Source organism: Rhinoderma darwinii, chromosome 12 (assembly GCF_050947455.1).
Source record: "Rhinoderma darwinii isolate aRhiDar2 chromosome 12, aRhiDar2.hap1, whole genome shotgun sequence".
In the NCBI taxonomy this organism is placed as follows: Eukaryota; Metazoa; Chordata; class Amphibia; order Anura; family Rhinodermatidae; genus Rhinoderma; species Rhinoderma darwinii.
The window spans coordinates 60561327-60588479 of NC_134698.1; the positions used below are offsets into that span (position 1 = coordinate 60561327).

Genomic DNA, 27153 nt, shown 5'->3' on the forward strand with positions numbered 1-27153 from the left:
TATCTAGGGGTGTAGTGAGTATTTTGACCCCACAGTTTTTTGCTAAATTTAATGCATAGCAGGTGAAAAAAAATAAAAATTCACTTTTTTCATAAAAGTATCACTTTGAAGACCGATTTCTTTGTAAAGCGAACATGAAAATGAAGAAACACACCCCAAAATCTATCACCCTGTTTCTCCTGTTTTCAAAAATACTCTCATTGTTGCCATAATCTGCTTATTAGACGTGTGGCTGGGCCAAAAAGAGAGGGAGCACCCTTTGGCTTTCAGGGCACAATTGAATAAATTCTAGGCCCCATATCATGCATTTAGAGGCATTGAGCTGCCTGAACAAAAAAAAACCACGCAGAAATGACCCCATTTTAAAAACTAAACCCCTAAAGGTATTCATCTAGTGGTGTAGTGGGCATGCGGACCAAAAATTTTTTAAAGGAGGAAATAATGGGTATCATTTCAGACACTATGGGTATATAATGTTTTCTTCAAGCTTTTATTACGTTTCCACATGAAATAGAGGAGACGTGGTAGAAGGTTATTTTGTTAGAAATATGCCACATTAATAAATTTGTGCGGCACAGAATAGAAGTGAAGCCGTGTATTCATAACGGATACATGTCGCTATAGACGTATTTGCCTGTACTTATGACTATGTCTTGCTGAAGAAGCAGTTGGTGCCATTATGATGTCATTGTGGACAGAATTCTGTCCTAATATAAAATCAGTCAGAGAGGAAAAAATAAACTGTACTGGAGTGACGGGCAATATCTTCAAACAAATGGAGGAAAATGTATCCAACTATGTTGCAAACTCGAGTCTGTTCACTAGATAGAAGAACACCTGCAGGGCTGTCATGACAAGGATTTTTTTTTTCAGTGACTGGTTGTACAACGTCTCTTTAGCTCCATCAATCCTTATGAGGGACGAATGTGCCAAGTGACGCGGTACACCATAACAGACCCCTGCCCGGCAAGGTAGGAACCGCTATGTGCACAAAACAACCAATCACCTACAGAATATATAAAAGGACAGTGTCCAAAACCATCTATAGGAACAGTAAAGGATCACTAATCCCCAAAATTAGTATTTCCAGAAGAACCGTAACAAAGCCCATGGTGTATTGATAAGGAACAGCTCGATTATTAGAGATCCTCCAAATAAAAAAAAAAGATCATGCCCGTATCACGGTACAGAATTAGGAATGTAACAGCCGTATGTGGCAGGACATAGTCATAAGAACAGTCAAAATAAAAAAATTGTGGATGTGGGATTTTGTACTGGACAATTAATTCCAGCACTTGATCACCCACAAATAAATAAAAAAAATCATAAGGGGTAAAATTAGTTTCACGGTCTGAAAAAAATGTGCTCTACAACCTCTCCCACAAGAAATAATCCCTACTTGGAAAGCCCACGAACTAAAAAGAAAATATAAAGAAATTGACTCCCTAAAAAGGCCCCCAACCCATTATTTTTTTTTGTGTTAAATTCTAGTAATTTGCAACCGTGTGAAAGGTTTCGAAACAGGGATAGTTACAAAGGGCTGGTTTTGATGGACACATGGGGCAATAAAAGCGGGTATCCCTCCTCCTGCCATGCCTGCTACATACCCGACACCTTTTTTGGGGATATTTTTGGGTCTCAGTGGAGGGAATAGGGTGTAAAAAGTGGCGCTCTGAAAGCCTGCGCACATCCTCAGATTCGCAGGATTGTGCCGGTATAGTGGACTCAAAAAGGAGATGCTCAATGACCTTCTCCTGAAATTGAAGGAAAGTGAGCGTTCCTTGGGCTTTTTTGAAAATAACAAAACTGTTATAGGTAGCAACCTGGATGAGGTAGATTGCTACCTTTTTGTACCAGGCCTTATTTTTGCGCTTCACCAGGTAAGGCTGAAGCACCTGGTCGGAAAGGTCTACACCCCCCATAAATTTGTTGTAGTCTGTTACACAGACCGGTTTCTGCTTTGCAGTGGTAGCCCCCCTCTCCGTAATTGCCACAGTGGTGTCCGTGTGTACGGTGGACAGCATGTAGACATCCTTCTTGTCGGCCCACTTCACTGCAAGCAATTCCTGACTTGCAAGGGCCATGGATGTTCCCTTTCCCAAACGCCTGGACACCAACTGTTGTGGGAGTCCCACTCTGTTCTTCCGTACTGTCCCACAGGCCCCTGTATTTGCAGCATGGAGGGCTTTATAAAGGGCAACGCTGGTATAAAAATTGTCTGTATAGACGTGGTACCCCTTGTGCAGAAATGGCTCCATTAGGTTCCACACAATTTTGCCAGAGGTGCCAATAGTTTCTGGGCAGCCTGGGGTATAAATTTGGCAGTCCCTGCCTTCATAGATTTTGAAACCGCAGGTGTAACCCGTTGTGCTCTCGCAAACTTTGTACAATTTCACCCCATATCTGGCTCGTTTGGAAGGGATGAATTGACGAAAGGAAAGACGCCCTTTGAAGCTCATGAGCGATTCATCTACTGACAAATTTTTGTCAGGGGTGTACAACTTTAAAAATAAATCATTTAGAAGGGTGATTAATGGCCTTAATTTATTAAGCCGATCATAAGCTGGGTCACTTCTTGGGGGGACTTGGGAATTATCAGTAAAATGCATGAATCGCATTAGGGCCTCATAGCGGTTTCTGGACATCACTGCTGCAAATACAGGGGTAGCGTGGACAGCACTACAAGTCCAGTAGGACCGGACAGAGGGTTTTTTAACCAAACCCATATTGAGGGTAATGCCTAAAAATTTTTTTATTTCTGGGACACTTGTGGGGCTCCACATTCTGGAGTACATAGATGCAGGCTTTTGTAGAACAAACTGCCTAGCATACAGATTAGTCTGCTGGACTATCAAGTCTAGGACCGTATCACATATAAATAAATTAAAAAAATTATAGGGGGTAAAATTTTGGACGTCGACACTAATTCCTGGGGTCGCTTCAAATTGGGGTACTTGGGGGGAAAATGATAGTGCAGGATCCCACATCACGGGAGGGACTGCAACACTCGGCCCTGCACTTGACACCTCTACAGCGACTGACGTATCCACCACCATAGGACTATGGGGTTCAGCGGTGGAATTAGAATCGTCACTGTCTGGAACAAATTCTGAAGCGGTGTCTGTTTCGCTTTCAGAAGTGTCGGAACATAGCAAGGCGTAGGCTTGCTCCGCGCTGTACATACGCTGAGACATATTTATAGATGTGTATGTATATATATATATATATATATATATATATGCCCTATAAGTCCTAACCCTAAAGTAAACCTAAAATCCTAAAAACGACACAAATTTTTTTTTTTTATATATATATTTTTTTTTTATTTTTATATAACAGACGTAAAATTAATTCTAAACGGCCCTAAACACGAACGCTAAACTAGCCCTAACCCTAAAGTAACGCTAAACTAACGGTAAACTAGCACTAACGCTAAACTAGAACTAACGCTAAACTAGCACTAACGCTAAACTAGCGCTGACGCTAATCTAGCGCTGACGCTAATATAGATTTGATATATTATATATATATATATATATATATGTATGTATATGTAACGATGATTTTTTATCACTTTTTTTCTTTCTTCACAGCACAGGACTTAGACTGATTTCTCTCTCCTCTCAGAACAACTACAATGGGAGGAGAGAGAAACACAGCCCATGTCCTGGCTGTGTTTTGAAAATAACTGTCAGTGATCTCTGTGATAGGTTTTATCACAGAGATCACCTGATCAGGGACCAGTCACAACGGTCCCTGATTGTTGCTGTGCCAGATGACGACACAGGTAAGTTATGCAAAGCGCACTCGGGCGCCATTTTGGGGGGGGGGGGGGGAATCGGACCGTGGGGGGGGGATCGGACCGGGGGGGGGGGGGGAATCGGACCGGGGGGGGGATCGGACATGAAGGGGAATCGGACGGGGGGGGGGGCGCACTATTTACCCGTTCTCTCTCCTCTCTAAGGAGTTATTCCATGAGAGGAGAGAGAAATGGCGATTATCCGCCGGTTTAGCGTGAACGCCGTGAAATAGCGATTCACGGCGATCACGTGACCAGAGACCACTCGTTATGGTCTCTGGTCGTTGCCCCGAACTCTCAGCTACCTCCGGTAGCTGAGAGAACGGAGCCCCGATCATTAATTTCGGCGCTACTTTAGGCTAATGCGATCACGTTAAAAGGCGTCGCATTAGCCTAAAGCCCATTAGTGAGGAACGTAAAAAGGCGTACTGTTGGTCACTAAGGGGTTAACTTAAAGCAGAGGTTAAAAAAAACAAACACTGCAGCTTGTCTGGTTCAGCAGAATGTTTGTTTTTGTAGAATTAAGTTTTCCAATATACTTTCTGTATCAATTTCTTGCACCTGCGTGTCCCATCACATGACCATGGGCAGAATTGTATCCAGAGGACGTAAACAAATGTTCCTACTGAATAATAACAAGCAGAGCTCATAAAACAGTGAGGAATTAACACAGAAAGTTTATTGGAAACTTTTATATCTTAATTTGCTGAAACCGGATAACCCCTTTTTAACTTTATTCGCTGACTGTGTTGGGCCATAGTAAGTATCAACGCTGAAATTCTGCAACAAAAGTACAGTTCAGGTTTAGTAAATGGGGTTTTAACAAACCTATTCACAGCATAAAAAAAATCTGGAATGTATGCGTGCTATGAATTTTCAAATCCGCAGCAAGCCCTATCTGTTGCAGAAATGCTATGGATTTCATTCCAATGCAAATCGCATGTAGAAAGGAAATCACTGCTTTTTTCACAACAAAAAGCAGTGGCAAGATATTACTTTAACCCCTTAATGACCGCCGATACGTCTTTTTACGGCGGTCATTAGTGGGCTTTATTCTAGAGCGCCGACAAACTACGTCGCTGCTGTAGAATAAAGTAAACAGAGCAGGGAGCCGTGAAATCTCCCTGCTCTCAGCTGCCAGAAGCAGCTGAGGGCTGGGGGCGTCCCTGCTCTGCCGGGTGAGATCGATATTAGTATCGATCTCACCTGTTTAACCCTTCAGATGCGGTGCACAATAGCGAGCGCCGCATCTGAATGGTTTTGGAGAGAGGGAGGGAGCTCCCTCTCATCTCACTGACACCCGGCGATAAAATCGCCGAGTGTCTGTGTCTTCTATGGCAGCCGGGGGTCTAATAAAGACCCCCAGGTCTGCCTGCAGCGAATGCCTGCTAGATCATGCCGCAGGCATGACCTAGCAGATGCCTGTCCGTTTTAAACGGACAGGCAGTAATACACTGCAATACAAAAGTATTGCAGTGTATTATAATAGCGATCGGAGGATAGTGAAGTCCCCTAGTGAAACTAGTAAAAAAGTAAAAAAAGTTTAATAAAGTTAATTAAAAAAAAAAGTGAAAAAAAAAAAATGAAAAACCCAGCTTTTCCCCTTACAAACTGCTTTACTATTAAAAAAAACTACAATAAAGCAAAAAAGTTACACATATTTGGTATCGCCGCGTCCGTAACGACCCCGACTATAAAGCTGTTACATTATTTAACCCGCACTGTGAACGCCGTAAAAAATAAAACAAAAAACAATGGAAAAATTGCTGTTTTCTGTTAATCCTGACTTAAAAAAAATGTGATAGAAAGTGATCAAAAAGTCGCATCTACTCTCAAATGGTACCAATAAAAACTGCAAGTCGTCCCGCAAAAAACAAGACCTTATACAGCTATGCCGACGCAAAAATAAAAAAGTTACAGCTCTTCGAATGTGACAATGGAAAAATCTAAAAAATGGCTTGGACATTAGGGCCCAGAATGCCAGCAGGGGGAAGGGGTTAAAGTCTATGATAAAATAAAGAACTGAATCCGTATACCAGTTGAGTTGGTTAGGGAGATCATACAATGTAAACCATCATGCACACAAGTTTGTTTTGTGGACTGCGAAACACAGATCCTAGTAGCTTTAGGCCTCCTGCACACGACCGTAGCCATGTGCACGGCTGTGATTTTCGGGTCGGCCGGCAGCGGATTGTGTCACCTGCAAGCAGCTTGCAAATCGCGGGCCGTGCACATGGCCGCGTCCATTATTTCATATGAGCCGTAATAAGACATGCCCGTTCTTTCTGTGGTCCGGGCTCCTGGGCCATGCACGGACCGTGGAAACCACGGTCGTGTGCATGGCCCCATAGGAATGAATGGGGCCACAATTCTCCCGTGGATTTTCAGCTGCAAAAGCACGTTCGTGTGCATGGGGCCTTATGTCCGTTTTTTTTTTTTCTGGACTTATACACTAGAATGGGTGAGACACACACACGCACACGCACGCACGCACGCACGCACGCACGCACGCACGCACGCACGCACGCACGCACGCACGCACGCACGCACGCACGCACACACACACACACACACACACACACACACACACACACACACACACCCCCATAGAAATGAGTTGTTTAGTATGCTATCCACAAAAACCAAATAGGACATGAACACGACCGTTGTTTTAATCCATGAGCCCTAAGAGAATTTCTTGCTTGTCGGCCGTTCTTAGTGAATCGGTGTTACTATAAGCTCTCTGCATTCAGGTACACACAGGAAGTTCCTAGCACGATGCAGCCCAAATCATCTGATGTGAGTGGCATCACCCATGTGGTTATCTGCTAACACATTGTATAAACAGTGCACATCTTAAAATTGTGTTAAGGTCCTTAACGGTCATTCCCAATCATAGTTCTGTGTAGACATGCCCAGTGATTAGCCGACAAATGAGCAAACGCTCGTTTGACGGCTGATTGCATCTTTTATGCAAACATAATAATTATCGGCCATATAATTAACTGTATGTGCCCAAATGATCGCACTAATGATTGTAGGGTCACATAGTACCGATGATTGCTCCATGTAAACTAAGCTAAACGAGCACCAATCGACTTGCTACATCGTCAGTCAGCGCTAGTTACCAAGAGAGAATCTGCCTGTGTAAATAAAATAAGGGCCTTTAGTCTTTTTGCGGCACTGCGGACATAGGCCCATTTTTACTTTTCTAATAAGACAATCTACTGCATGTCATTCGTAGAGTGCAAATGACACGAACTGTGCACAGAATATATATGATAAACAATAGCACATACACAGTTCTATACTTAGACATAAGGCACAATAGAAATATAAACGGTACCAATAAGTTCTTCCTAGTTTGCAGTACATTACATATCTAGAAGTCTGCATGATATTAGCATCTTTCCCACAACCTCTACATCTGGTTTGGTCTTTATGGCAGCAGCTGGTGTCAATGTCAGCCTGCCACAATAGCCAGGGACGCTCAGCCAAGGGCTGGGAAGTCAAATGTGGGAGGACTTTTCTTTTCAGCTGGAGAACCATCATTTGTTTACACCGGTCACTATGCACGTAGTAACTATGGGGTGAGACGTGTGCTCTTATATGTAATAGAAGGTCTTAAGACGTACACGGGAAGTAGAGACTGAACATGCACTGAATGTTATATGACCTATGAAGGCAGCCCTTTGTGTAGAACTGTCCTATGTAGCATAGAAGGTGTATACCGCGCTTACCTTACCGAGAAGGTCAACTTATGAATCAACTTGAATGAATTATTTACATAAAGACAGGCAGCGACTAGCAATATTTGAATAACTGTTTTCCATAATTATTTTCCACTTATGTTAATGTATTAAAAATATATATATACACACTGTACTAACTGCTGTTCCATATATGCAGTGGGATTCTTTGTTGTGCATGCAAGATAACATTACAGTAATATTGCAGTCAATTGTAAAATGGTAGAATGAGCGTCATCTACCAAAATTTACTGAAACTGGCCTCGTTACCCATAGGAACCAATCAGAGCTAAACCTTAATTTGCTTTAGAAAGAGAGCTGCACTGTGATTGGTTGCTATGGGCAACAAGGCCAGTTTTTTGGTATGACACTTTGATAAATACGGTCCATTGTTTACCATGCAGATAATGATGCAGCATCTAGGAGTGAAAATAACTTTGTTAGACAGTTCTGACATAACAAGCACAGGACTCCGCAGACAAACTCACATATAGCATCTTCTTCTGTCCATCGAAAACTACACTGAGAAAGTAATGGGCTTGATCTAGAGCTCCTGAAAGTTTTCCTTTCAGGACAGCGGTAACCGCCTGGTTCCAAAAAGTCTATATTTATAATTTGGACGTTATTTACAGTAACACTAATGGTTACTGTGGGTACAAAGCGGTTTGAAATCCATTTTAATTTCTTTTAAGAGGTTAACGGACAGAAAAAAGAGCATTTCTAATGCACGTAGGGGTTTTCCCACCAGAAGAAGTGATGGGATATTCCTAGACCATCACATCATAATCAGCGCCGGGAACTACAACACATCTCCATTCCAGTGATGCCAGCTGCATTCTATTTCCTTGCACAGCAGGTTAACAGGACCTGCAGTATGAAAGTCCCCGACCGCATACCATCAATTCTTCTGCTGGGAAAACACTTTATAAAATTTCCTCCGGTCCCATACTACTGATCCCCAGTTTAGTTTGTTTATACACTACATCTCTGTGACACTGCGTCACATAGCTGTGTTGGCAAACCACTGGTGACGTCCAGCGATAGTGATTTGATGACTTTGCCACGTGATGTTAAAATCGCTATGAATAGGTCGTCACTGGAATATACACAAGACCACAGACAGGGAGCCAATCTCAGGCAATCCTTTTAAGGCCTAGGAGACCGCGTAGCCAGAAGACAGGTTAGTGTACAATCCTTTACATGGCTACACAGTCACTGCATCTATGTAACAGTTGTGAGGAACAATCTAGATCAGTGGTCAACAGCATGCAGCCTTCCAGGTGTTGTCTACTACTACTCCCAGCATGTCCTGTGAGCCACAGTCTGACCACTGGTCTATATTCCTATAAAGCGTAATGTTTCTTAGTGTTGTGCGATACAATGGTGTTAATAAATGTAAAATGACTTACTGCAGATGTGGACACTCCTGTGAGTACTGAAGGATACAATTTGCTGTACAGTGAAAATAGTTTATTTTTATATAAATGTATACAGGTTTTTTATATGTTTACAATCTAAGTTATTTATATTTACATATTTGCTTGCAATAAATTTCAATTTTTAATCAATTCCTGTATCAGAATGAAGAAAAATACAAATATTTGAAATACGTTGGTCTCCTGCTTATCTCTTTATAACGGCAAATGAAAAGAAAACTGAAGTTTTTTATAGAATGACACTTAAATTACATTTTCTGCCTAAAGACACAATCAGCCGACACTGTGGCCTGGAATCTCTGATCCAGCAGAGTTTTTTTCTTAAAGGTTTTTGTTTTTTTAAATACTTAAAGGTTGGGCTACACAGCAACTTGTGACGACAAGTTGCTGGAAAATCTCTTGGCGACCGCTATGATTTTCTATGTAATAAAAATCTAAAGAAACAATTCAAGATTTGCAAAAAAAAATCAACCAAATCTGACCATGAAAGGTTACAGTGTCACACTTACTTATATTGTATCATATATATGGGATTGTCCGCTACATATATATGTCTTAAGATACTATGTGACAAGATCACATTCTGAGGCCTTATTTACACGATCGTGTTAAACGTCCGTGTGACGACCGTTGAAACAGCGGCCGTCCCACGGACCTATGTAATTCAATGTGGCCGTTTAGACAGCCGGTTTCAACGGACCGTGTGAAGGGTCCGTGGAAAAATAGGACATGTCCTATCTTTTCACGCATCACACATCCCTCCATAGACTCAACTATGGGGGATGAGTGACATCGCGTCCCGCAGCGCTGAGCACGGATGCACCTCGGACATGAAAAACTGCAGTTTTTCATGTCCGAGATGCGCAGCGCTTGTGTAAATAAGGCCTTACATGTCTCGATTCTGCCAACATGTTTGTGGGCAATTGACATCTCTTTATAGCTTTACCTTTACCAAGATCTCAACATTAACATCAATGCAGAGCAAGCAAAAAGTTAGGCATCATCTTCATTATCTGAAAATAAAATCTATCGTCACACAGCTCTATTGTGTATAAACTGTTGTATTAGGCAGTCAGTGTAGGAATAACTGGGAAAATCCATTAAGGTCAGGATCACACATACACACAGTTTCGATGCAGTTTTTGGCTTAGGTTTTTGAGCCAAAGCCATAAGTGGATCCAAAAGGAAGGAAATGTATAAAGAAAAGACTGATGCTTCTCATTTCTTTTGTGTTCACTTCGTTTTTTGATCCAAACACAGGAGCCAAAAACTGCATCAAAACTGTGTGTGATCCTGGCCTAAATGTTATACCAGAAAAAAAATAATTACATTTGAGGGTTACCAAGAATTTAGATAGGCACCCTTTGTACAACTGTATACAATCATTATTGGCTTATAAGGCAGAATCGCTGCTTTTAAGCTCTTAATCATTGTATAATTATTGTTATGCAATTTTCTAATATATTTTGCAAATAAAGATCTTGAAAATGAGGAGGAATACAGTAAAGGGAATGGAATAGACCAGCATAAAACCTGAGCTTGTTACAATATAGAGGTTTTGCTCACAAGAATATTTCCATTCACTGACAGCAAGTAGAGATCTTCACAATGGTGTGGAATAGAAACAAAAACAATGCATTTCTTTAATTTAACCTAAGGAAATAAAAACTGAAACGTGTCTACCACTTGATGTAGGAAATAAGTGAATGGAAGCAGAGCTGCAGAAACGTAGCATGGCCGCTATACAGTGGTCCAAACCTTCTGCTTCCGGCACTGACCCCTGCATAACTTCCGGCAGCTGGAACAGCTGATCGGTGCTGGGTCCGGGTGTCAGACCCCCACCAATCATATACTAATGACCTATACTGTGGGGATAAGTAAATCGGTAAAAAAAAAACAGCCCCCAAACTGGACAACCCCTTTACTTGTAGCATTCTGTTAAAAAGTGCACTTGATATGTAAAATTAGACACTTCTCTTCCATGCAGTGAGTTATATTTAGCATTTGTGATGTAATACAAATAAAAAAATTACTAAAAATTCAAGTGCCATTTACTGTGGTAGTAATTAAAATACCTTGATGAAGGTTTACTTAAAACTCAAATGTTTCTGAAGTCAGTAATTGTAAATAAAATAGCACTGAAAGTGGAACGGTCACCTGCACCCACTGAAGCAAAACAGTGTGATTAGTGACAAAGCAAAAATGACTCTACATATCAGACCGATCCACTCCAGTCACTTACAGTGTTACCGTTCCATAAAAATACACACATCGCTCCAGAAAATAAGACACTTAATAAATATAAACTCAGAATGAAGTTGTGCTGACATCTTCGGGTCAGTTGTGAGTTCGCTGCAGGGAGTAGATGTATGTTCAGACTGTTCCTTGTCCTCATTTACTCACAGGTGGAAAGTGTAGCACAGATCGCAGCAGCAATGAAAATACAAGGATCGATCCCAGCACTAGCTGGAAATTCTCATTCCAGTCACTGGGTGTGGCACATGGGGAGGCTTTTGGTTCCTCTGGTTTTCTTTAGGGTTTAAGATCCAAGTACTAATCTATTCAGCTCCACCAACAAGTCCTAAAGAGAAGGAAAAATAGTTCATTCACAAGTTCGTGTTATACATTTTTCCAGTTCAGTAACACAAAGGTGGCTAAAAACATCTGCCCTAAAGTCATAAACAGGGCTGGGTAAAATCAATTACTTTGAACCGCTTAAGTGCTGGACTTATTTTGGACAGATTTGTCTGTACGCAACATTTTCCAGAAATACCAAATTATGCTTACTGAAGTCCACTGGCATTCTGGCAGCCTGCAGACGTCCGCGTGCTGTAGAAGCCCCATTCCTGCCAGTTGTCGTAGCATGAACGTGAAAAGTTCCCACTGCTTCACAAGAGGAAAAAACAGAACTCAAAATAAACATTAAGGCAGAAATAAAAGGGTTTCTGGTTTTATGTAAGTAACATTTTTTTATTGCATATATGTATTTCAAATCCGCACCATTTATGTTAACTCCACACCGTCAGTGAATTGTACGAAAGCTGATTCAGATCATGTCCAACTGACACAAGAGCACGCTACAAGGGAAAAGTCTGATCCACTACACAATCCTGCACCGCGTCAGCATTGACAAACCTTTTTGGTTGCGTGCGGTTGGAAGAAGATGGTAAAATGATGACATAGTACAAATACGTGACCTGATCTCACCTTGTGACTCTGAACATGCTTCATGTTAGGGATATTTTTGTGACTAAGCATTAGCTGTACAGGTACTGGAACCCTGAAGTCCTTCCCCCAGACTGTTAGTAAGGACATTAGAACACGCCTGGTTTCTTCCAGCTTCCAGCTCTGCTCCTGCACAGAATCTGCCTCTGAAGTTGTGACACTCCGCAAAGGAACTTGATCAAACACTACAAAATCGGGAAAGAAGATTCAGCTCAGAGCAAAGTCTTGTGCAAATTATTTATTTGTCTACACACTAGACCGTCCTTACCTAAAAGAGAAGCCAGCTCCACCGTACATTTTGCAAGATGATTCTCTGTTGTAGTGGTCAGATACTATCAAAAGAAACGTACATTTTATAAACCAATATACATAGAACACAGGAAGTCCAACACTTTACTTTAAAGAGACTCAACGTAAGATCCCCCTTATTTTCATTTGCGGTGTAATAGAATATTAGTAGGCATTTTAAGGCAGGGCAAACGCAGATTATAAAATCCGTTCAACGTGAATCTATACCTATTATCATGTCGTTTAAAGAGGCTCTGTCACCAGCAACCCCTATCTCCTATTGCAGCAGATCGGCGCTGCAATGTAGATAAGAGTAACGTTTTTTTTTTTTTTAAAACGAGCATTTTTGGCCAAGTTATGACCATTTTTATATTTATGCAAATGAGGCTTTCTAAAGTACAACTGGGCGTGTTTAAAGTTATGTACAACTGGGCGTGTATTGTGTATGTACATCTGGGCGTTTTTACTTCTTTTACTAGCTGGGCGTTGTGACTAGGAGTGTATGATGCTGACGAATCAGCATCATCCACTTCTCTTCGTTAACACCCAGCTTCTGGCAGTGCACAGACACACAGCGTGTTCTCGAGAGATCACGCTGTGACGTCACTCACAGATCCTGCATCGTGTCGGACGAGCGAGGACACATCGGCACCAGAGGCTACAGTTGATTCTGCAGCAGCATCAGCGTGTGCAGGTAAGTAGCTACATCGACTTACCTGCAAACGCCGATGCTGCTGCAGAATCAAATGTAGCCTCTGGTGCCGATGTGTCCTCGCTCGTCCGACACGATGCAGGACCTGGGGAAGTGACGTCACAGCGTGATCTCTCGAGAACACGCTGTTTGTCTGTGCACTGCCAGAAGCTGGGTGTTAACGAAGAGAAGTGGATGATGCTGATTCGTCAGCATCATACACTCCTAGTCACAACGCCCAGCTAGTAAAAGAAGTAAAAACGCCCAGATGTAACGAACACAATACACGCCCACTTGTACATAACTTTAAACACGCCCAGTTTATACTTTAGAAAGCCTCATTTGCATAAATATAAAAATGGTCATAACTTGGCCAAAAATGCTCGTTTTTAAAAAAACAAAACGTTACTTGCAGCGCCGATCTGCTGCAATACGAGATAGGGGTTGCAAAATCTGGTGACAGAGCCTCTTTAAGTCCAACATTCTGTGCTGATCACTTTCTTAATATATCTTTATAAGGGGGAGAGTTTGTTTTTTCTGATATAGAGGGAGCTAAGGCGCTTACTTTATGCGGTTTTATTATTAAAGGGAACCGGTCAGTCCCTTTATGCCAGTATAAAGTAGTGACAGTCAAACGGATTTTAGGGTTCTGTTGTTTTGGAGAGCTTACAGTTTAATTGATGCAGCGCTCTAATCGCGCTGTGAGCTCCCCTTGCTATCCAGCCACTGATTTACAGCTTGCTCCCCATTATTGTGCATTAGTGTAATACAGAAAAAACAGTCAATCAGCAGCTAGAGGGCGGGGGGCACATCTAAGGAATACATCAGATTCTTGCCTCACGGCACTCTGAAGCAAATAAACACTTTTTCAAAAATGACAGCACATTCACACATAAATGACAGACTGCTTGAATCAGGTAGTGTAACATATATAACCTATCACTAGCCTAGAAGTAAAGCCATAATGTGATAAATGTACCTTATGCACAATAAATAGAACAATATGGTATTACTGTGTAACTCACTGCCAGGGATTACAATTTTCACACTTTTGACATAAAACCGGAATGATAAAATACTGATATATTTTCTGACAGTAGACATCTGTATCTGGCACATTGTGAAAATGCCATTACACTTTATATTCATGGTTGCCTTCATGCAATTTTGCATTTTAAATCAAAATGCTTTATTTAAAAAAAAAAGTTACATCAAATTAGTCTGACCCATGTAGAAAACCTCCCAAAAAATAAAAGATCAATATGTGCGGATTTCATAGATGCCACTTATGCCCAGGTCAGCCTGCAGAGATCCAAAAGAGGACAAATGTGCAGGAGCAGACAAAACACCCGAATTTTCCAGCGATCAATAAATGTGTGAAATTAAAGTAAAATGTAACTTTTATTTGTATAAGTAAAAAGGATAACAATTAGGACATACAACACATATGTTTAAAAGTAGACCAATGTAGGCTAGCAAAGAGTGGTAAGTAGAGGAGCGTGACCGCAGTAAATAGAGTAAGCCCCTGGGCTGGGCTTCTGTGTTTTTAATCTCCGTTAGGCTAGCAATCATATTGGGAATCGTTCAGTGAACGGTCATCGGCACAGCGCTCCACTGCCGCCGTATCAGTGCACATTTGCACTTACTCTATTTACTGCGGTCACGCTCCTCTATGTAACTCTCTTTGTAAGCCTACATTGGTCTACTTTTAAACATATGTGTTGTATGTCCTAATAGTTATCCTTTTTAGTTATACAAATAAAAGTTACATTTTACTTTACTTTCACACATTTATTGATAGCTGGAAAATCCGGGTGTATTGTGTGCTCCTGCACATTTGTCCTCTTTTGAATGTCTATTGCCCGCCAGCTATCAGGGTCATTTCATAGTCTCTGAGCATGCAGAGATCTTCACAAAAACACCCAAACTGAAGAGACCAACAATCTCTGCTCCAAATCCCTGTATACACTTGTCACAGATTAGATTGGTTAATTTTCAAATCATTTGAGTAGAAGAACAAAAAAAAAGCCCCTAAACGTGACAGATAAGAAAAAAAATCCTCTCTATTTGGTAAGAAGGGGAGAGAAGTTTCACCCCTTGCGTTCACTGGCGGCTGCACAGGAGAGGTGACAGTGACAAGTTGAGATCTTTCTTCCTGCAGTCACTCAGAAAAACTTTTGATCCTGCGCCCCAAATACTGCACCTAGAGCTTTGATCCTGGTATCATTTGAAAGCTGCGATACCAAGATCTAAGCCCTTAAATTCTAACAATCGTTTAAAGTTATGATGTTTTACGTTCATTCTTGGCAGTGAAAGGACTATTAGTTTCATTTACAAATAACCATTAATGTGTTCTTCAGTTATTTAGATAGAAGTTACCTAACAATTACATGTAGTGGACTTTTGGAATGACATAGTATCCCTGTTATCGTCCTTATCACATGTAGGTGTCCCTTTATGTCCGAAGATGTGTTTGTTTGGTATACTGGATGGGGAGACATGGAATCATCACACTAGAATTTTTTTTGAGAGAGACTCTGTTTCTAGCATGAAAAACTATAGCACAGCATTGGATGAATGATCGACTTCCATCCATTGGTCATTGGAAGGGATTGGTAAATTCTGTAATACCTTTCGAGAAGGTTGTATTTCTGAATCGTGGTTGTAGTACTAAGTTTTCTAAAGTTTGGGATATTTGGAACAACTCCCCTCTGACAGTCAACCCCGCCGCTGGTTCACCAGATACTGTGAGATAGTAATATAGGTGACCCAAATTTTTATTATGTATCTCCTTGAATTTGCTGTGCCTGATTTATTAGATGCTCGTGGGTGACACAGATCCTAGGCTGTTTTGTTTTGTTTTTTGTCCTTTTATTATAATAGTCTTACATACGTCAAAGTAAACCAGTCTAAGCGCCATTGTTTCTGGCATATTATATTCCTGGAATGTTCTGTATGTTTTCATTACTTGACTTGCTGTATGTACATTTCCTTGATCCAATGTGATATATTTTACAATCAGAGATGTGTGACTGTTTTAATACTCGTTACTGCAACAGTTCTTAATAAAACGAGTTTCAAAAAATAAATAAATTACATGTAGTGACAAAGAAACCCCCGTTAACCTGAAAAGAATGACACCAAACAAAAAAGTAAAACAAATTACCTTCCTGCAATTCAGAGTTTCTGATAGACGATTGATAAAACTTTTGAGTTGTGCAATTTCTACTCCCTCTTTATCATCACGTGGCCCAAGCGCAATACACATGATTTCCTAGTGAAAAAAATGGAATTCCAGATTTAATCCAATTTCATGGCCAGCTTTCATACATAGCACCAGAGTATTTGTGTTTTTTCACTATACAACAACGTAGGGATTTATTGTTTATTAGCTTCTCTAATGATTTATGTAAATCCTCTCAGCCTTTGAATACTAGTTCTATGCTAATAAGGCCCAATTCATTGCCCCTGAACATTCTCCTCTGTCACAAGGCAGGCACATTATAAAAATGAACATCTAGAAGACGTCTGTGTAGTGTTCGGCTGGTGTGTGCGCTACTGTACAAGGGGAGTTCTTGGGACAAGGCACTACTGCCATCCAGTTCAATGAATGAAGCCCTTTCTGAGGCTTATAGCAAATCTGCATGTAATGTGACAAGGCTTCACTCGCGCTGCACCCAGCTGATCATTTTAGCTGCTTAGAAGATGCAATCCACAGTATCTCTGAACTTCAATTTCGATTATTGTATACAGAACGCACATAGCGCCCTGTCGTTTTGCACGTTATAGATATCTTGTGGCAGTTCTTTATGACAGGCGCAGGTAGATCATCAAAAATAAAACCTCACACCTACCTTTATTTCTGTAACAAGACTGGAAGGAAGTGCTACTCTGTGCCCACAGCCTTCCCGGCAGCCTTTCTTCACATCTGTACCTTCCACGGAGGAGATCACACTCTGGGACTTCACCATGTGATTGAACGTGGCCTTCACTTCCCTCCTAATTAATGCTGTAATTGACAGAACGTTACAAGACTCTTTACAAGTCTCATTCGGACACATTTTTATCTAGTATATATCTTGTCAAGCTACCTGAGATGTTTGTATGCAGCCACGTGCAGGCCTTCTCTATTGCCAAGGACACAGCAATTTCTTCAGCGCTACGTAGAACCTAGTGCATGAAGAGCAGGAATGATTGCAATTAAGATCTTATTTTAGGAGAAACAAATATTTTATTAAAGGATATGGCCACATTTGCAACCATTTTTTCTTTGCTCCAATACATCTAAGGGATTTCATCCCTTCCCTTTTTCCCATCCCTCGGTTGAACTTGATGGACATGCGTCTTTTTTCAACCGTACTATGTAATAAATAAAGCACATTTGCAAATTTATACGCCTGCATAACTACATTAGTAAGAGAAAAGTAATTTCTAAAACCTTGCATTATCAAAGGGTGAATATAAAGGACGGGTGTCGTGGGAAAAAAATGTTTTAGATAAATTTGTTTTTAGTGTTTTATTAAAAAAAATGTTTATTTATTTGTGTTTGACTTTTTTTTTTTTCAAACTTTTTCTTGTCTATGGGGGCTGCCATTTTTTTTTCCATCTCTGTATGTGTCGATTAACGACACATACAGAGATGGAATACGGCATACACAGCCCCATAGGGAATGCGAACGGGGACCGTTCCATTCACTATGGTGTACGCCGTCTGTGTGGGAACGGCGCATGCGCCGCTCCCACACAGTCCAAATTGAAGGTCTTTGGCCGAGCGACATCCGGCGCCATTTTCTTGTGGACCGGAAGCCGCGGCCGGACAGTAAGATGACTACTTCCGGTCGCGGCTTCCGGACATGTGTTCTGATGCAAGCACTAGGAGCCGAGGGAGCAGACAGAGTGGACGGACCGGAGGGAGCGGCGGCGGCAGGAGCAGGTAAGTTATGTCTGTGTTTGTTCGTGTTTTACTGTGTGATTACCACTGTATCTAAGCCTACTACACTGTGTATTCGCTCAAAAAATGGCGGCACACAGTGTAGGAGGCTTGAACATTCAATCCCCTCCTTTCTCCTGGCACTAGCCAGGATAAGGGAGGGGGGATTCTGTGATCTCACTAGAGCGTGTGTGTTTACACCAAATTTGCAGCATAAAGCAATGTGGTTGCTTTACCACATGCCAATGCTGCAATTTTGGGAATTGCTCCCTCTAGTGACCAGCACTGGGAAATGTTATAAATTAGAATCTAATTTATAATATTTCCCGACTTGTGAAAAAACAAAAAAAATTATAACAATGTCTAATCATGTATACACTAACTGTTTAACAAAAAAAAATAACAAATTCTAGCGACACATTCCCTTTAAACTAAAAAGTGAGCAAATTATGATATTACTGGTCAAAATTTGAACAGAAAGGCAGAGGGAACAAAGCAAGGAAATGAATTAATTATAATTGCTTGCAAAAATGTCACTATCTTTCTGTATGGCAAGGATTTTTAAATGTAAATACGCGACTTGCTGAAATGTAGCACTACATACCAGCTATTCAAATAAATGACTATCCTCTATGATGTCCTTGTGCCCTAACGGGGCATATAGACAGAGCTTAGGCTTGGTACACATCTGCGTTGGGACTCTGTTCATGGGTTCTGTTGGAGATTTCTGTCAGGGGAACCAATGAACGGAACCCAGACTGAAAAACCATAGTTTGCATCACCATGGTTTCCGTTTGTATCACCATTGACTTCAATGGTGACAGACCCAGTGCAAATGGTTTCCGTTTGTCTCCGTTGTGCCAGCCAGCTATCAGTCGTTTTGACAGAATGAATAGCGCAGTCGATGAAACCCTTGCACAAGGGAGACAAACGGAAACCATTTGCACTGGATCCGTCACCATTGAAATCAATGGTCATGCAAACGGAAACCTATGGTTTCCGTTAGGGTTCCGTTCATGGGTACCCCTGACGGAAAGCTAAGATGGAACCCATGGACAGAGTCCTAACGCAGATGAGAACGAAGCCATATCCTGATAGGATAACCCCTTTAAAAAAAACAAAACATAAATTAACCCACACATGTAGACGTCTCCTCAGGTAACAGCGCTCGGATTGCCTCTGGAGCTTTCTTCTTGCAGTATCTACAAAGAATGAGTGAATATATAACTGTGTCATTGAACAACATAGACTTTTGGTAATTTAGTTAACTACATACAAAGCAGCATACAGTGTAATAAGCACACAGAGGGACAATAGGACCCAACAAGTAGCAAGCCAAAATATGAGCATTAATAAAATATTATGGCTACATCCTGAAATATCTGACAGATTATTTTGCCTGACCACAGAATCGAGTGTCCGCAAATTAAATTGGCAACCAGGCTCCTGGAATTTGACCACCCCCGATACAGATGTTATGATTTTTCATTAAATGCGGAGCCTGCATAAATAATATATCTAATGGAAATCTACAAAAGAAAGATTTATGAGAGTGGAGCGAAAAGGTAATGGAAACATGCACTGTATCATTTCTACTAGAATATGTGAGACTTTCTAAAAGGCAATATAATTATACTATATATAATTCAACAAGATGGCAAAACCTGCCGCACAAAACTAGATATACAGACAAGAATACAATAAAGTCATAGAATAGTATAGGTAAAACTATATAGTACAGCCTGGGGAAGAGAGAGGGGCGTTGCATTAATCTAAATAATAAAAACATATAGCTAAGTATACCAGTATAAACGGGCTAACATAAAATAGAAGAAACACTATCGGTGTATGTTATCTGCTTACTCTTGGCCTCTCTGAAGAGCCTGTCGTCCATCCTCGCAGAGCAGGGCGCACACACTGTCCAGCAGATTGCCATTTTCTGTACTGTCCTCTGTCACTTTATCCTTCACCATCGCCTCTGCTCGTTTCACAAGATCTGCCACCAGAGTCGCCCTTAAATTAAGAGACGGAAACATAATGAAGGTTGTATTTTATACAGTAATGCCACTGACACATAAACAAGGTATCAAAGAAATCAAATGCTGCGTATTAGACTGGCTCAGTGGTTATCAGCACTGGGACCATGTGTTTGAATGCAGCCAGGGGACCATCTGTATAATGGTCCCTCAATTTACAATGGCCTCAGGTTACAATATTTTCAGGTCTTTCCTGGGCCATTGTTACTTGAAACCACATTCAACTTAAAATGCCACAAAAGGTCTGGATCTCGGGTGCGTGTGATTGGCTGGGAGATCCTGTTGTAATGCAGTGCATGCCCTAATTGGCTGTCTAGTAGCGCCTCTGTACAGTATTGCATGTCCTGTACTGCGCCAGGATGAGTTGTTCCTTTGGACACCAGGTGGGGGCTGCTTCATGTTATATTTCTGGTACACTGTGTACTGTACAGGCTCCTGTCCTCATCGTAGAAAGTGATTTACAGCCTCCAGCAGCTACAGTATTTCTGACTTTTATATGGGAGAATTTGCTTTATCTGTATTCGTTATCTACTAAATCATCATTTTTTCTTATTGGTGGTTGATATTTTGGGGCTTTGGAACCAATTCGTAGTTTTCCATGGCGTTATAGTCTCAACTTACAATATTTTCAACTTACAATCGTCGCCCCGGAACCAATTAATAATGGAACTTGAGGGAACATCTGTATTCTTATCTTGTTTGCATTACCACATCGCAAAAGCTTAGGTTAATTGGTTTCCTGAAAAGGTGTACATAACGTGTGTGGACGATAAGAGTATTAAATTGTGAGCCCCCTTAAAGACAATGACTAATGCGAGTGGAAAAAAAAACGGTCGGGAAAACCGGTCCCTGAACATTTTAGTTACAATTATATTTAGAAATGAACAAAAGGACAATAAACACCTGATATCAACCGTTGTGAAGAATTATGTGGAGTAATATGTTCCTTAACACAACAGGTTGATGAAAGGTGGATATTTACTTTTAGATAAAAAAATTCTGCGCTGATTAATTTTATTAATATAGGTTTACAGCGGACGGAGCTTTGTTTTTCTGATACACAGTTCAAAATTCCCGATTTCAAAGATAACATACTGGATACCAGTAGCTGCCACTAGAGGGGGCATGGGAGCTTATTGCATACTGTGCTATTACCAAGTTCAATGTATAACAATAAGATCCCCTTAGTGGAGGCAGCAGATAACATGTTATGCTTTCAATTCATGTGTATGCTGGGGATTTGAAGCTCTGTATCAGAAAAACAGCTTCAACTGCTATAAAGATAAATTAAGAGGGGGGCGTGGCCAGCTACTGATGTGAGGGGACGTGTGTGGCGATAGCTCCGGGCCAGCATCCTGTATTATATCCTCCTGACGGTACTGTACGTGAAATCTGCCAAAATTCCTTACCAGCTGCGTCGGAAGGGAAGGACATCTTCCAAGAAAAAGATGAGTCCGCCTAAAGCGATGGACGCGGCGGAAAAGCTGAAATCATATGCCCGCGTGGTGATCCAAGATGGCGTCGGCGGGAGCTCTGCTGTGCAGGCCGCGGCAGTGGCAGGGACATCCACCCCTGTCTCCTCGGAACAGGATGCGGGAATCACGCTGCAGGAGGCATCGGATAAGCTGCTGACAGCCATCCTTGAGACACGCACGACACTCACGGCTAAGATAGATGAGGTGAGAGTGGACGTGGGCCTATTGAGGCAGGACCTGCAGAATGTGCGGGAGAGAGTCACGGAGACGGAGGGCAGGATTTCGGCCTTAGAAGATCTTACTGCTAATATGCCTGCGGCTATTCAAGATCTGCACCGTAAAGTTGATCTGTGGCGCCAGAAAGCCGACGATTTGGAAAATAGATCGCGCCGCAATAATCTCCGCATTGTGGGGTTGCCGCAGAGGGGCAGAGATCGGGAGAATTTGTGGAGAAATGGCTGAAGGAGACCTTCCCAGCTGCATCATTCTCGCTGGCGTATGCGGTAGAAAGGGCGCACAGGGTCCCAGCACGATTACCACCTCCGGGTGCTCCCCCAAGACCTCTGCTTGCTCGGATGTTGAACTGCAAAGATCGGGACACTGTTCTGCTGGAAGCTCGGAAGGCCGGAGGGATCCGATTTGAAAATGCTTCTGTGCCCATATATCCGGATTTTTCTCCTGATTTGCAGAGACAGAGGGCGTCTTATGTCCCTATCAAGCGCCGACTCCGGGACCTGCAGATTCCTTATTCGATGGCATATCCGGCTAGATTGCGGGTTGTGGATGGAGATAGAGCCATATTCTTTACGGATCCAACTGAGGCGGAAGAATGGCTTACGAGAAAGCATAGGCAATCTCCCCGACGATGAGTGCTGTGGCTGTGCAGGATGGGAAGTTGTTTCCGACATATGGAACTCATGGATACCCCATATTGCTTATATTACAGAAGTTCAAGTTGAAAGTATCCTTATAAGATAATGATGTGATGATGTAACATATTATCTGCAACATGTTATGGGGGGCCTGAGGTCCATGTTATAAGCTGGGCAGTTTAATCCTCATAGTCTCATCCTTATATGTTCTAAATAGGAGGGATGGGGGACCGATAATATGCGTCAGGTATTAAAATGTCGTTATAATACCTGGGGATGCTGGCTGGGAGAAATGCTATACCTATACAGATAGTGTATTTGCGGCAGAAATACGCTAGCCGTAGAAACTACCCCCTAGAGTATAGGCTACAAAGGTTTGCTCCTGTTGAGCAATGTTTGTTTTTGAGGTTGTTATGAAGGATATTGAGTCAGCTCACATTATCGCAGAAATCGGCATTGATTTTGCACACCAACGAGTCATGGAGGGTACTGTATATGGGATTGGGACAATTGTCACTCAGGGGTTGGGGGGTAGGCTCCTGGGCAATGGTGCTCCAATATGTGTTAACAGTATGAAATGGCTGGATTACGGTTAATGTCCTGGAATGTCCGGGGAATGGGGTCTCCTGAAAAGAGGCATATGATATTCGCTACTGTGCGGGGACAGCGTCCACATTTAACGTGTCTACAGGAAACTCACATGACACCGGATACTGTGTCGAGTCTGAATAAGCCCTGGGTACAGTGGGTGGGACATGCCTCACACACCTCGTACTCCAGAGGGGTGGCCATCTTAGTGCACGTAGAGCTCCGTTGGAAATTGCTACAATCCAATATGGACCCGGAGGGGTGGTAAATTTTTTTTACATGCGGTCCTAGATGACTGCCCATATGTGATCTTGGGGGTGTATAATCCTCCACCAGCCTCACTGGCAATAATCCAGGAAGCTGTCCGATTTGTATCAGCACATCCGGGGGCTCGAGTGATCATGATGGGGGATTTCAACTTGGTCATGGACCCAGGTATAGATAGACTGCAGGGGAATGGGAGTAGAGGTCCTGGTAGCCCCACTCAGTTGAGCCTGCTGGTAAAGGAAATGGGATGGATAGACTTGTGGAGGGTGACACATGAAGGGATCAGAGAGTTCACATGTCACACCCCGCAATACAATGCGCTGTCCAGAATTGATTATATATTTGGATCACCTGCGGTTTTCCAGGAGGTGGATTCTGTGGATCATTTACCGAGGGGGATCTCGGATCATAGCCCGATCTTATTGACATTAAAAAGGCCACAGGTAGGCAGAAGGGGGATGGGTAAAATACACCCGTTTTGGCTTCAGCTCATCCAACAAAACGATCGCATACCGGAACAGTTATCAATATTTATAGAAGCGCATGTTCAGATGGAAAATCGGTCACTGGTGTGGGATACCCTCAAGGCCTATTTGAGGGGGTGTCTCCGATCCTCCATATCCTATGTAAAACGAGCTTCCGCCCTGCAGGAGGAGGACCTAGCATATCAATGTTCACAGGCGGAAGGGGCATTTGTTCAGGATCCCACACCAGCTAACCGGAATGCATGGCTGGATTTGGGTAGACAGTATCTACAGGTCTTGAGGGATAAGATGTCGCGTAGTTTATTCTTTAGCAAACAATCTCATTTTGAATTGGGCAATCAATCGGGTAAAATTCTGGCACATATGGTGCGGAACAGTTCTAGATCCCCCCCGGTAATGGGCATAGCGGGGCCTGGAGATAGGATCTGCACCTCCCCGGGAGAGGTTCTCGAGCAATTTACACAGTTTTATGATCAGCTGTATGCCTCAAAAGTTGATTACGGGATGGACGAGATGGAGAGGTACTTGGATGGAATATCGTTTCCTACATTGACAGCGGAGGGGGTGGCATTGCTTGAGGCTCCATTTACGGTAGATGAGATCTTGGAGGGAATGGCTTCATTGGCTAAGGGGAAGGCTTCAGGGCCGGATGGTATTCCCTGGAGGTATATATACAGTATGGGGAGCTGCTGGCCCCCCAATTGCTGGCCATGTTTGAACATAGCTATCAGAGTTCTGCTCTTCCGGAATCCATGTGTGACGCCACCATAATTGTGTTGCTGAAGCCAGACAAAAAACCAGATGAATGTGGTTCATATAGACCGATCTCGCTGCTGACAGTGGATTACAAAATCTTGACTAAGATGTTAGCTAATAGGCTATGCGGAGTGATAAAGGAGATCATCCATTCAGACCAGTGCGGCTTTATACCCGGCAAGTCCACCTCAGAGAATATTAGGCGGGTACAGGTGGTGACGCAGATTGGATGGGAGGAGCAGCAGGACTGGGCGGTGGCATCTCTGGACGCGGCAAAGGCATTTGACTCGGTAGAATGGCCCTATCTGCTGGCAGTGCTGCGAAGATTTGGGTTTGGGGAAAGATTTATTAATTGGGTATCCTTGTTGTATAAATCTCCACGAGCGCAGGTGTTGGTGAATGGGGCCCTGTCCCCTTCCTTTGGCCTCCATAGGGGCACGAGTGCCCACTTTCGCCACTACTCTTCGCATTGGCCATTGAACCACTGGCTCTTAAAGGGAATGTGTTGCCAGCAAAACATGTATTTATTTTTTTTAGTTAAACAGTTAGTGTATAAGTGATTAAACATTGTTCAAATTTTTTTTATTTTTTTCACGAGTCAGGAAATATTATAAATTAGATTCTAATTTATAATATTTCCCAGTGCTGGTCACTAGATGGAGCTATTCCCAAAATTGCAGCATTGCATGTGGTAAAGCAACCACATTGCTTTTTGCTGCAAAATTGGGAAAAAAGCACTCGCTCTAGTGAGCTCTGAGAATCCCCCCCTCCTTTATCCTGGCTAGTGCCGGGATAAACGAGGGGATTGAACGGTCTAACCTCCTACACTGTGTGTCGCCATTTTTTGAGCTAACACACAGTGTAGTAGGTTTACATACAGTAGTAAACACACACAAACACGAACATACATAGAAATCTCTTACCTGCTCCTGCCGCCGCGGCTCCCTCCGGCCCGTCCGCTCCGTCTGCTGCCGCTGGTCCAAGTGCACAAGTCCGGAAGCCGCGACCGGAAGTAGTAATCTTACTGTCCGGCCGCGACTTCCGGTCCACAGGAAAATGGCGCCGGACGGCGCGCATTTCAAATTGGACTGTGTGGGAGCAGCGCATGCGCCGTTCCCACACAGACGGCGTACACAGAAGTGGATGGGGCGGGCCCCGTTCGCAGTCCCTATGGGACTGTGGCTGCCGTATTCCATGTCTGTATGTGTCGTTAATCGACACATACAGAAATGGAAAAAAAAATGGCAGCCCCCATAGGGAAGAAAAAGTGACAAAAATAGAAAAAAGTAACACACAAACACACAAATAATAAAAACGTTTTTAATAAAACACTAACATAAAACTGACATGAAAAAAAATATTTTGGTGACACTGTTCCTTTAACATCAGGAGGGATCCTGCATATATGGGAATTAGAATAGGGGATAGAGAGGACCGGATAGGGTTATATGCGGACGATATGGCGTTGTTTATGGCGAACCCCAATGCCACCCTTCCTAGGGCCATTTCCCTCATTAACGTTTTTGGAAAATACTCAGGGTTACTAATTAATCAATTGTGCGGACTGCCAGTAAGACCAGAGTTCAAGTACCTGGGGATTAATATTGCCAGGGATAGCTCTAGATCGTATGGGTTAAATGTAGCACCCTTGGCCACGTATCTAAGGGACAAAATACAGGTGTGGAAAGGCCTGCCTTTGTCAGTGGCAGGACGCGTCAATCTATTAAAGATGATAGTGTTGCCGAAGTTCTTGTACGTGTTGGAGCATATGGATGTGCTGGTGCCTAAAAGGTTCTTTAGACTAATAAACTCGTTGTTCGCGCCGTTTGTTTGGGGGGGGGGGGGGGGGGGGAGAGCTAAACTCAAGCTATCGATTCTACAAAGACCTAAAGATGAGGCTGGGGCTGCTTTACCGGATGTTTTTCTACTATGTTTTACTTGGCGGGTCAGCTCAGGTACTTGATCTCTTGGGTCTCCCCCCCCCTAAAGACTAATGCTGAGAATCATCTAGCCCGGGTACTGGGCTTAAAAACCTTATGGCCGATACTGGAGCCGCATGATTTCCGACACCGCTCCCCGTTACCCTTACATAAGTTGGCCAGACGAGTCTAGCAACAGGCTAAAGATCTACTGGGGTGTGTGGGGGTGGTGGCGGAGAACCTGCTGTGGGATAACCCGAGCTTTTCCCATCTGCACCGGATGGTGGGGAAACGTTACTGGGCCTCTAGAGAGGTAGCCGCTCTGTCACAATTGCTAACGGAAGAAGGGTCGGTCATGACTGTGAGTGAGATTCGGGCAGCATTCAATATACCGCCAGGGGATGAATTATATTGTATACAACTCCATCATGCTCTATTAGCACAATTCCCATTGAACTCCGTGACGTACTCTAGTTGTGATTTGGTGGTGAGGTTGAACAAGCCGTTTACAAGAGGTGTAGTTTCCCAAATTTATTCTTTTCTAATGGAGGCTAAAATGCGAATGGAGCCCCTGGGGGCTGAGGATAGGTGGCGTGCATTAATTCCACAACTCACAGCGGAGGAATGGAGGGAGGCA

General features: G+C 42.7%; 1 protein-coding gene across 2 annotated transcripts in view; it reads right to left on the minus strand.

The window, feature by feature from the left end:
• Positions 1-9904: 9904 nt before the first annotated feature.
• The window catches only part of CDAN1 (codanin 1), a 72283-nt gene continuing 55034 nt past the window's right edge, over positions 9905-27153 (minus strand). The window contains exons 20-28 of one of the 2 annotated variants that reach the window (XM_075844716.1): positions 19982-20131; positions 19257-19320; positions 17280-17358; positions 17043-17197; positions 16355-16462; positions 12478-12541; positions 12192-12394; positions 11772-11867; positions 9905-11565 (exon numbers count right to left, since the gene is read on the minus strand). In XM_075844716.1, coding sequence (XP_075700831.1) covers positions 11524-11565; positions 11772-11867; positions 12192-12394; positions 12478-12541; positions 16355-16462; positions 17043-17197; positions 17280-17358; positions 19257-19320; positions 19982-20131 — 961 coding nt within the window. In that variant the 3' untranslated portion in view covers positions 9905-11523. Of the gene's footprint in view, positions 11566-11771; positions 11871-12191; positions 12395-12477; positions 12542-16354; positions 16463-17042; positions 17198-17279; positions 17359-19256; positions 19321-19981; positions 20132-27153 lie in introns of both variants that reach the window. The other variant, XM_075844715.1, reaches the window with a different exon arrangement.